The sequence below is a fragment of the Motacilla alba genome, chromosome 4 (genome assembly GCF_015832195.1).
Source record: "Motacilla alba alba isolate MOTALB_02 chromosome 4, Motacilla_alba_V1.0_pri, whole genome shotgun sequence".
NCBI lineage: Eukaryota > Metazoa > Chordata > Aves > Passeriformes > Motacillidae > Motacilla > Motacilla alba.
This window is the reverse complement of record NC_052019.1, coordinates 47,290,451-47,302,866: the sequence shown is the minus strand read 5'-3', so window position 1 is coordinate 47,302,866 and position 12,416 is coordinate 47,290,451. Positions and strand designations below refer to the sequence as shown.

The 12,416-nt window shown below is 36.2% G+C and overlaps 1 protein-coding gene across 3 annotated transcripts in view; it reads right to left on the bottom strand.

Moving 5' to 3' along the window:
- TBCK (TBC1 domain containing kinase) overlaps nt 1-12,416 on the bottom strand; it is an 87,412-nt gene that overhangs the window by 51,388 nt on the left and 23,608 nt on the right. For all 3 annotated transcript variants that reach the window (XM_038135066.1, XM_038135067.1, XM_038135068.1), the window contains exons 6-17: nt 11,681-11,822; nt 11,122-11,182; nt 9,770-9,831; nt 8,958-9,019; nt 8,442-8,590; nt 7,351-7,489; nt 5,885-5,984; nt 3,966-4,015; nt 3,501-3,630; nt 2,606-2,704; nt 1,438-1,500; nt 454-580 (exon numbers count right to left, since the gene is read on the bottom strand). In XM_038135066.1, coding sequence (XP_037990994.1) covers nt 454-580; nt 1,438-1,500; nt 2,606-2,704; nt 3,501-3,630; nt 3,966-4,015; nt 5,885-5,984; nt 7,351-7,489; nt 8,442-8,590; nt 8,958-9,019; nt 9,770-9,831; nt 11,122-11,182; nt 11,681-11,822 — 1,184 coding nt within the window. The remainder of the gene's footprint in view (nt 1-453; nt 581-1,437; nt 1,501-2,605; nt 2,705-3,500; nt 3,631-3,965; nt 4,016-5,884; nt 5,985-7,350; nt 7,490-8,441; nt 8,591-8,957; nt 9,020-9,769; nt 9,832-11,121; nt 11,183-11,680; nt 11,823-12,416) is intronic.

Here is a 12,416-nt window from a genome sequence, read left to right as displayed (position 1 = left end):
GCACTATCAGGCCTTCACAAGTGATGGTGAGAACAACTGTGAAATATATGCATGAAAACAGCAAGGATTTCAAATTGTTCAGCTATAATGCCAAATTGATTATTCTGCCAAGGCATGCAAGAAATGGCAATTACCATTCCAAGAATTCAGTAACTTTTGCAGTATTATCTTGGAGCTTAATAGCAAGCAACAGACTTTTCTTTTTAAAATACAGTGACTGAAACTTATGAAGATTGAATATATAACAAAGAGTGGGGCAATTTTTTATTTCAAATTAAACATAAGTTATTAGGATTTAAATTTGCAATAACCCACGGATTCATTCTTCAAAGGAAACAGAAAGGAAAGCATCCAAAAAAGGCTTATACTGCGGGGGTGAAAAGCAGGAGGTAGTTTTAAGTCAATCAAAGCCTTCCATTCAATTATCCACCCTTGCCAAGCAGTCAAACTCACCTTGCCAGTACACTAAATTAGGATGGGAAACAACCCAGGCCTTCAATACACGTCTGAACTTTGCATGACCCTCTGGTGATGACAGCAGTTCATCATACTGATGGCAACGAGGAATATCAACTTCAATCTGCACCACAGCCAAGCATACAAAGAGAAATTGGGATGAGTGGGGCAGCACTACAGCAATCTTGCAACACTAGAGGTAGAAGTCAGCCAAAATATGTAGGTCAGACCACCATCATACACGATCTGCTTCCTCCATCACTCTCAAAACCACAATGGACAGGGAACCTAACACACCTGTCAAAGTCTAAAACTAGAAATTTTTTTTTCTCCTTTTCTGCACTCTGATTTTTTAAAGGGTTCTAGCCCTTGAAAAGGCAGAAAACAGACGACAGTTACAGTTTTTTTACTCCTGGACTCATTTTAGGTGGTAATATTGCTTTGTTCTCAAAGGTAACCAAGACAGAGTTCTCAATGTTGCAATCAATTTGATGGAAAATACTTCTTCACCCAGCTGAAAGGAATAGTTGTTGTTTGTAATGTCTTTTTATGTCTGGTAAGAAAACATTTGAGAGCATTCTGCTCTTCGACAACCAAATTGCTGAAACCCCCATTTCTATGAAGTATAGCTCACATTATAGGACCTCAAGGTTCTCAGCAGTATCTGCCATAAGGTCCAACAGGCACAACAAGCATTGGTAAATCCAGGATTTTTAACAAAAAAATCATGAATACTGTTCACTACACTGCTTGCTGCTACAGAAACAGTGATTATAAAGAAAAAAAAGAATTTCAGCTTCCCCATTTTGTAAGTGGAGTTAAAGTACTTGAGTCAATCTGTTTGCAAGATTTTTGCTACAGTGTAAGACTGGAGGGCAAGGGGAACTATACTGTTGTTATCCACCAGGTGTGCTGCAATAGGCAAGTGATGGGTGGGGAAGATCTTCAAGTGACAATATTTGGTAACACCATAAGTCTTACTTGTCTGTCTGTAGGGATCGGTGTGTCTTTATCAATGGCATCATATTTTGCTTCTATGGCACCCTAAATGTGGAAGAAGAATATTTGAATTTAGAAAGCCCTCACCAACATAAGTGCATATGTACATGGTGATATGAGAAGTTGAGTGTTTTTGTTAGGAACTCTAGTTAGCAGAAAAACAGAAGATTCTGACAGCTTAATTTCAGCAAAACCATCTTTATTCTGTTACTAACTCTGTTACTAAACATCTTTATTCTGTTACTCATGCAGACCCTCCTATAGATCTCCTCAGCATGATCTTCAGCAATTTTCAGTTGTTTACGCAGAAAGCCATGCACTTTGTAGTTTCCCATTTTCAAGTCAAGAGGTGCTCTCAGTTCTATTAACAAGCCCATTTTATTGTTATGGGACAGGAAAACACCCATATTGTACAGATGGCAAGTTGCTGAAGCATGAGAATTGACTCATTTCCTAAAACTCAGGCTACAAGCCTGACCAGCAGTTTTTCTTCATCTTTCCAGCTTTTTTGTTGATTATATTACATGGTACTCAGCAGATCACATCCTAAGCTAAATCTCCTGAATAACCTAGGATGTGTTATCTCTAAGAATCTTTATGATCTGCTGCTGCAGGATTGCAAGCAAGATAAATCCAACAGCTGGGTAGTCCAGCAACTCTGTGAGGAGCCCTCGTTTCTGGGACATTCCATTGTCCCAAAGGACTGTATTTGATTGATTTATTCTCCATTCTTTCTGGGAAGTGTATTGACTGGTAGGCAAGAAAAATACATATCACGTGTTTTCTGCTGTTTTGTCCAACTACTGCTGACTGGAGCAGGATTGTCAACTGCATTTGTCAAAATATTAAAAATCAAAACAAAAAACCCCAGTTAACTGCAAAATGTCAGGGTATTATTTTCCACTGAAAATAATAATCAAAATTAAAGGCAGTCAAGTTCACATACGCTTTCTGAAATCAAATGACCTTACAGAAAATAAGCAAGTTTGTCAGAACATCATCTTTATTTGCACAATTTTATTACTCATTTTGTTTGGAATTCCAGCAACCTACCTACCAGATCTTTAAGCCCATTCCAGTTTCCTTGTCAACCCCATTCCTAATGCACTCCATCCCCAGTCAGTACTGGAACTTCTCCAACCACCCTTACCTCAACACCCAACAAGGCAGCCCAGGTTATGCCTCTCAGAAGGGGAGGGATGTCAATCCTGGCTTCTTTCCAAATTTGATTTTTCTTGTATGGGTAGGCCTTCAAAGAGAAGAGATTAACCAAAAAAAAAGTTATCATGTAACTGAAACAATTCAAATCTCAAAACAGGGACAGTCTTTCCCCAAATGAAAACAGTAAATACAAGTTACACAAAAAGTGAATTTAATTCTTAGCTGGAATGCCTGGATGAAGGACTACTGTTTGATGTTAAAATGTCTGCTCTTTCTCATAAATGCATCCATGTGCTTTGGTACTGAATAGATCTACTGAATAGATCTACTGATACAAATTTGTACTATGAATTTTTTCTTCATTGTATCTTTATTTTCATAAATCCACCTTTGTTTTATTAAACATTATTAGTTTATCCTTGTTCATGTGCATCAGCTCTCTCGTCGTTAAACAGGAATCTCTCTCTGTGCATATATGTAAATTAGGGGCTGCTATTCCTTTACCCAGTATAAATGTCACATTTTTAACATGGCATTGCCATGTTTTCAAATACTTTACTGCTTGGAAATGCAGAAATTGCAGGCATATTTATACCTATAATAGCTTAGTCTGTTATGAAATAAAGGATGTAAAATTATTTTCATCAGTAAATAACCAGTATTAGCAGCAGCTCTATTTAAGATCTACTTTTATATTCACCAGTACTAAGAATAATTTGTTCTATTTTTTTTTCAATCTTCTTATACTTCTGAAGGTTTTTTTTCTTCCCCCTTTGCTATTGTGGTCTCTTGCACCTCTGCTTCCTTTTACAATTACTTGGTCTTTCAAAATCTTCCAATTAACAGACCAAATCCAATTATCCAGCATCACAAGGACTCCATACCTTCAACAGCCTGTCAAAGAGGACAATTCTATTTAGCTGGTACTCTGTGTCCCTCTCCCGGATGATCAGAGGAAGAGTAGCAGCTGCAGAGAGCTCATTGCTACTGTTGGAATGAGGTAAAGCTGGCTGGCTGGAAAAAAAAGGGTAATAATAGTGAACAGCAAGAAAACCCAACCACTGAAAATAATTAATACTGCATGAAGCATTTCTTAGAAACAAGAATAAACGAGTAATTTTGAATATTCAACACAAACAAATGATTTCTAGGACAGAGGCTAAGATCCTCAGTTTGGTATCAGGGTCTGAAGTGTAGCATGTTTATCAGCTCTTTCAGAGCCAAACAAAGACATGTTAGTTTTGATTTTGGGAGGCAGTTGTGTCTAGCTGCGCAGTGTGCCACTCAAATAAAACTAATTACTCAAAATTCAGTGTGTTACAGATGTACCAATTTACACACATACTTACTCATCTTCAAGCAACGGATAAAATGCTTCTCCACCAACATCCTTCAGTCTCTGAAAGGAGGAAGAAAAATAATTTGTTATCAGAATGCTGCTCAGAATTCAAGTGGAAATCTTAGTGGAGTACAAAAACTATTAAATAGCAATTCATTTGTCAAATTCAGTAACTTGCCTTGAGACCTAAACATTAGCTCAGTCCTCTGCCAGCAATGAAGCATTCAGCCTTCAACACTAAAACCTTTCAGAAGTTTCAACACTAAAACTTCCTTTTGGAAGTTCTCCTGCCTAAAGATATCCATAAACCTATTCCCACACAAAAAAATAGTTTATAGGCACCATGGATTAATAGATCAATAGTATTACATAATTCTTCTTTGTTTCCTCATTTTTCTACATGGACTTCCTATCCAAGTGCTGCAAAGCAACTGCACAACTTGCTTTTATGGTTCTAATCAGGTCAGGAGTTATGCAAACTTGAATTCCTTTTAGGAAATACACTCAGCAAAGGTGACAGACAAACATGGCTGGATTTTTGACTGAAGTTTTCAGACCTCTTATGGTGCATGATTAATGTTTAATGCCACGTTCCCTGCAGTGCTCTGTCTTGCAGTTCAGCCCTTAACTTGCAGGCACACAGCCTGTTCCTCTTGGGGCTGATCGAAGAGTTCACTCTCTGCTCACTCGGTACTGCTCCTCTTTTGATTATAAGCATCATGCTCTGCTCTATAAAGGTGTCTGAAGAATTGCACAAGTTTAAAAACTTATTTCAACTAACACTGCAAGGTTCAGTCTTGCATCTTCCACAAAACGAAATTTCGGTATATAATTATTTCCTGCTGCACTTATAGAAGTTGGCAGCAATATCCAAAATTACAGATCAAAATGTTTAAAAAAAGCCTTTAAAAACTGCCCTCTAGTGAGAACAACAGCAGAAGCTGCAGTGTGTATTATGTTTGAAATAGATTTTAAACCTCCCTCCTGCCTCGCCAGCCCCACTGATTTACTGAAGAAAATAACCCAGTTCTTTGGTCTGCCTTGACGCATTTGGGTGAAGCAAAGTTCTACTGAAGAAATGTGTTTACACAGTGTATGACACACTACCTCCAATATTAAGGGGGCAGAGTCAGGAGTCACCTTCTTTATTGTCCTAATCCCTGTATTATGAAAAGGGTTTTTCAAAAAAACCTGACAGAATTGAATTTGCTGCTATAAAAAGCAAGTTGCAAACAGTGCAGCATAGTTTCCCAATTTGACAGCAATAAAGCTCCACTTGAGCAAAGACACGTAAACAATTAAAACATTTCAGTGATATATACAGTAAATCTTGTAACTGATCATTACACCAAGCCAAATCATGAGTTATCATGTGGTGATTTTCCCAATGAAGATGGAAGAAAACTGCATTACAGCATTTTTGAAAAATGCTTTGAAGAGATCTTTTGAACTAGCCATTTCATGCCAAATATTCCAAAAAATTAATAATCAACTAGCAGAAAATTGGTATCCAATATTAAGTATAAAGCTTTTGAGAAGCTGAAACTGAACTGAATTGGTTTACTTTTGGATAATGTGAGCCATTGACAGGCAGTAATTAAAGCATACAGAAGACATTCCCTGAGCAAATAGTTGTAACAATAGTGGAGAATACCAAGTAGTACAGAACAATTTGCACTACACTGGAACAAAGCAGGTAACAGAAAAAGGAAAGGGAGGGACAGAAGACAAATTAAATTTACTAAGCTTTTGCAGGCAAAGCAATTTAACAGCACAAACCAGAATCTGACTTGGACACTAAGAAGTACTCTCTCAGAATCAGTGAAACTTCTGTTGGTAGAAACAGCAGTAGGAGCTGCTGTTACATATTCCCTTTAAACAAATGTTTCTGCAGAGAAGAACATAAGAAATGCACAATATCACTCTTACATTTCGGAGCTGGCACAGAGATAAAGTCACAGTTGTGTCATCTAGGAGGGAACTTCTATCTCGTCCTTGGCCAAAGCTCTCACCATCTTCTAATAAAAAGCTTCAAAATGACAAAAAAATCAGGTCATTTTATAACACAGGACTTGAGCTAGGGAAAAAACATCAAGAAGTTTCCTCCTTAAAACAAAGTATTAGGTCTTAGAAGTATACTGTATTGACTCTGCATGGCATGAAACCTGCTATCAAGTGAATGTACAATCACCTTAAGTTATTCAGACAGCTTTTTCTGTAAAATGGCACATTTCAGGTTTTCTGTAACTTTGCTTTGCACATAAAGAAAGAGTTATGAGCTATGGGATTAATAACCCCTTTTATTCCTTGCTCTCGCACAGAACAGGCCTGTCATTTATTGTGAAAAGCAAAAATAAAATATTATCATATGAAAGGCAGTTCCCATCATGCCAAAAAACCCCAAGTGGAAGTCTGACCTTTTCTGTTGCAGTCCATCTAAGGATACAAATGTATCCAAGATAATGGAAAATTTCTGTATGCTCTATCATGATACTTTTACAGAAGACCACATGAAACTGATTTTCATAATTTAACCTAGCATTCTCAGTGTCACTTAAAGATAGATTGCATTTTTGAAATTAACTCCTCATCTTCAAGATAGTATGGTGGAAAATATTTGTCCCTCAAAATTGAAAAGCATCTCTATTCACCAATGAGCAAAGAAAATCTCACATTAATTTTGACACCAAAATAACACTTAAAATCTATTTCCACCATTTTTTTTTTAAAAGATATTGCATCTTGTCTGTACACATACTTCATCTGGTTTTTAAACACAGAAACAGTAAATTGATATATATGGCCACCTAATTATGCTATTAAGATCAGGTCATAAGATTAAAACATCAATGTTCTACATAAAATTGCAACATGTGCAGCAGTAAGATAAAAGTAGCAATCACTAAAATGCTGTTACAGAATTCTAAATCATAAAACAAAGCATTTTGGAAACAAAGTAATAGGTGATCTGCTGAATAACTTGGCTGTCCATTCAGTACTGCTGCTCTGTGAAAGGACATTCAGAATGTGAGAATTTGCTACATAACATATTAAATTAAATTACAAATATCCCTCTGAAGAGCAGTGAGACATTATTAGTAAAACTTAATACTATTGGAAAGTGTGCAAAATTTAGGGACTCCCATTACAGTATTTTCCACTTCACCAGCATCTTTTCAAATTTCAGAAAGCAATAGGTAGGAGACAGATACAAGGCATTCAAATAATGCCTTAAACTGGATAAGAGGGAAGTGACAATTTCCTTCTGTTCAAGAATGCTATTTTCAGTGGTTTTCACATGTACAGGTCTTTAAACTAAGTATGTTTTCTTGCAATCACTAGTGCTCTCCATCCATCCATCCGTCCATCCCTTTAAAGTGCTCCTTCACCCTTACTTGGGAAGTGTGCAGACAGGTGGCTTTGATCGAATTATTTCCTTGTTGACAAGTTCTTTCTCCAAGTCTCCTCCAGCCAAACACCAGAGATAATAAACCTCTTCAACTGATCTTTCTGCTAGGTAATCATTATCTTCATCTGTTGGGAGAAATGACACAAAAATAAATTACAGCCTTTTAGGTAGTCTGTATCTCTTTCTACAACTCTAAACACATACCGTAGAAAAAAAAAATATTATTCTGCTTGAAAGGTCATAACCCTAATGTGAAAAAGCTAGAGGAAAAGTGATCTTTCCTTCGCAAGTGCTCTTTAAGGAGATTTAAGGAAAGAAGTCATTAAAAATGCAGGTATTTCTGCAGTTTGCCATGAACTCCTCACATCGAATGTGAATACATCGAATGTGGACTTCTGCTTCCTGTGTGTTTTTAAACAAAACGAAACAGTGTTTTGTGCATAGCACTAAGACCTAAAATAAGAAACAAGTGATTCCTACTAAGTAGTTATAATCTCTCTTCCCTTCACATACCACACTCATTCTAACAAGGAAAAAATCTTTATCTAGATGAGATTTTCTAAACATCTCCAAGTTCATAAGAAAAAAACTAATCAGGATTTAAGAGCCATAACATTTTCAACATACTGTGGTTTAAAACTTAGAACTTTAATCTTTTAGTCCAGAATGTGACCTCTTTCACAAAGACTCTGCTTTCCACCAGTACTTCCAAAAATCATCTTATGTTATGATCTAGCAGAATTCAATTATCCATAAGCAGAAAAAAATGACCTTATACATGCACGTGTCCAAATTCTGAAGGCAAAAGATGACACTGCTTTTGCAACATGGACTTGAACACTAATGTTATTTTTTTTCCCCTGAGTTTGAAGCATAAAATTAAGACTTGACTACTTTGGTTTGCAGACATCCCTCAAAACATGTTTGTCCATGTCTCCCTCCATTAAACAACTTACTGCATTAATCTAGTGTTGTAACATTTAACAGTCTCTGTGAATAATTTGCTGGAGAGAAAATGCAATAACATTTTATTTTCCTTCCCCCTCCAATGACATTTATCCCACTACCTGCTTTTACCTTTACATAATTGACTTATGTCTTCAGGTAGTGTTAAATTGGCACACCTTGGAGAAGATGAGAACAGACCAGCAGGTTTGTGGAATGGAGGATATAGTGGGGATACCTCACTGAACAAACTGTCATGTAGCAATTCCTCTGGAGTTGGCCTTAAATTAAGAGAAGAGGATAAAACAATTAGAGCAAAGTGCTCCCAAAAAATGTTGCATTTCAGCAAAAAAAAGGTCCCCAGTAATTAATATTAGCAAGTTATTTTAAATTATATTGGGCTTCAGAAATTTTAATAGCAAAAAACGTCTACCAAGATTTTTCAATTCATGCAGCACAACAAGCTAGTCTGTTTACAGCCCAAATTCTGACCTCTAATTCTTCTCTTTTAATCACTGAAAAGCACAAAACTGAGAATTTCTTATAGGTAGCCCAAATGTCAGTATTCCAAAAAAAAGGTTCAGCAACAGGTCTTCTGATTTCTTAGTAACCCACAGAGTTCACCAGGCCCCAGGACTGAACACTTGCCTCTTAGAAGGCTGGAACGTAAGGCATTTCTTCAGTAGAGCTATGATATTTTCAGAAAGGTCCTGGAACATAAGAAAAATACGGAGGAGGTCTGTTTATTACTGTCTTAATTCAGCAAGTCACTTGGCTCATACTTAACTTTTAACATACAGGATATTCCCTTGTGGGCAGTAAAATTTCACACCTACGCACATGAGGTTGGCCGTGTGAGACCAAAATTCTGGGGAAGTAATTCTTCTCACCTCCCAGTCCTACATTTGATTCAGGGGAAAAAAATCTGGAAAATGTGCAATGTATGCAGCCTTTTACTTATTTTTTAATTTAGATACTCTGTACCCTGCTGGAAACAATGCAATGCCTGGCCACTGCCTTCTGCTAACAATCAGAACTCCTTCATATAATGTCCCAAAATATACAGACACTAAAATTCAGTAATCATTTTTGTGGCTAAGGAAAAGTTGAACTATATAAACCTACACTATCAGAATCTGTAAAGAGGACCAGCTGGAGGACATAATTTCTGGAAGAAGAATACTTAATCACCAAATCTTTAAAGAAAATTTATAGCTTATTAAACTACTCAGAGAGCATTAACATTTACTGAGACTGACAGCAATTTTAAGAAAGAACATTACCAGTGCTGGCTATTTGAAAGGATCTTAGATATGTAGTTATGGCTTCAAAATTTTTCATCATACTGCAATACAGTAAGTGACCAAATGAATTAAAAAAATAAATGCACAAAATACTATGCAGCAATAATAAAATATTTTGGGTAAGACAGCATGGAAGAGCAAATGAGTTTCACAAACCTGAATAATATCAAGGCAACCATGTTCTTCAGCCAATACAGTTACAATATCATCTACACAGCCTGTGAAAAATAAACAGAACAATAAAAAGTTAATTACTGAGTGATACCAATTAGAAAGGATCTCAGATAAATGTCCACTCAAATAAAAAGCACTTAATTTTGGCTTTTTACTGATATTGCTACATCATTTGAAAGTGAATTATCAAAATCAGAAATGAAAATTATTATAACCTATGCAGACAGAAGCCTAGGAAAGTTAAGTAGCACATCTAAGGTAACAGTGAATATTTACAGGCCTAGTCCAGAGTGTCAGACTCTGCCAAATAAAGTAAAACAATCTTTCAACTTATAAACAAAAAATTAAAATAATTCCTTGGAAGAACTCAAGGGTACCTACATGAAACTTTAAGTAACTTTTGCCTCTGTTTTCCTTGCAGATAATACTAGCAGTATTTTAGAACTTCTTGTCACTGCTTTATTGAACAAATAATTCCCAAGTCAGGACATTAATGCTTTTCAGTGGATAAACCAACAACTTGAATTCAGGTTGAAGTGTATGGAGATGCCTTAGGAAGCCTTGCTACCAAATCCCCAAAACAGTCAGAATTTCAGCACTCAAGCACTAGCTGCTGAATGAAAAAGATATTTCTCCTGAGAGCAATTAATTTAACAGTATTGTTGTTTGCTCTGGATAATAATAATAACTTACTGTTAAGGCTTCAAATTGCAAACTCATGCCCTTCCCCATTCCATGGTTTATACATAAACACTACCAAAAACCAAGTTTTAAAATCTGCAAGGATAGTCACACTTCCTAACTCATCTACATTAAGGCAAAATTCCACTTGTGCAGTGATGTTTTATAGTTTGAGAGTAAAAACAGAGACAGAAGCCTGAGTTCACTAGAACACTTCTCATCTCTCTTTATTTTTGTCTTCCTATTTGAGTCCTGCTTCTCCCTACTTGGCCATTACTACACAGGCACTGTAGGGGATAGTTTCCTTCAGCGTCATCAATTCCCAACTCATTTCAGAAACCTCCTGCAACACAAACCAACAAATAACCATGAAAACGACCATCATTCTTGAGGATGTTTTCTTGTCTTTAATTTTTCTTAAATAGTTTGCCCCTCCTCTAACATACTGCCAGCTTTTCCCAAGTTTTTTCCCTGGCACCCAGCTCCATACTTTCCCTAGAGAAGCAACACACTACAAATGCCTATTTAAATATGTAGATGAAAGATGACAAAGGTAAAGTGCTTTAGGTCTCAGCATCATAAGCTGATTAGTCTGTAAAACTCTAATCATAGAGCTCCTTGGAAATTTGAAAAATTGATTTTGGGCTACTTACCTAACATAAGTATAAACTTCAATCTTTCTGCTATCTCTAAACTCTGAAATAATTTTCTCCCCTAAAAAATAACAAAGTCAAATTACACTTGAATTTGAAAGAAACAGCTACTACATGAAAATATTTAGATAACATTGTATCCCATCTTTATACAAAACCAATGAAATAAGCTTCCACATATGAATTTTAGACATATCACAACTACATGTAAGAACAAAAAACCTTATTTACCCCAAACTATGGCTGAAACAGTTTCACATCATGATATAGCAAAAATGTATAATTGATAACTTCTCTTAAATGCAACTACCTTGCAGTCAAATTCTTGTGGCTCCACTGGTAACTATCCTTCATGGTTAACACATATACCAAGCATCCTACATACAAAATACACCCTATTCTTTCAAAAACCAGTACTGTCCAGGTAGGAATGCTAGCATATTCTGATATTTGGGCTTGGGTGATGGGCAGGGTGTCATTAACCCCACATTCAAGAGCAATCAAGCTAATGAAACTATTCCCCCAGAGTCAAAATCAAGAGAATTATTCTTTTACATACCACACACAGCTCAAATAATATTATACCAAGAGACCACAGATCTGATTTAGGGCCAGAAGGCAGAGGCTTCTCACACTGGGTGTGATCACTTGGTTTGCCTATTCCCTGTGCAATTACTTCAGGTGCCAGATATGATGGGTACCTAGAAAGATGTAGCAACATTAGATACTATCCTTCTGTCCAAAAAGCAGAACAAAAATTACTTCCCATTACACAATCAGAATAATCTGGCATTCTGAGAAACCAGAACACTGCCTATTTTATTCAGTCAAAATATACACATTGCAGCTCTGCTCCAGTGTAGTGCTTGCTACAGAAAAGATCAAATCCCAATCACTAGCTCTGTTGTTTTGTGAAAGGAAACCTCAGCTTTCAAAGTGGTATATTTATATATCTTAGGGAAAACATAGATTGAGTTTCAGCATTAGGATATTAAATAAGTGTGTCCTAGGCTCATATTTTGGGTGGCAGTAGGTTTCCAGTGATGGTGTGTTCCCATCAAATAACTTCTGGATTTGCAAAAAAAAAAAAAGTAACAAAAAGTGTTAAGGACATATATTACCTTCTATTAGATGATTTTAAAATAATATTATCACTTTTCTTTTTGTCAACACTTCAGTATAATACTTAAAAAGTATGCAATCACATTTTGAAAGGAAACATCAGCTAAGTATTTAATTTGAAAACAACATGACACATCAAGAACCAAAAAGTGACAAAAAAACCCCTCTGCAAC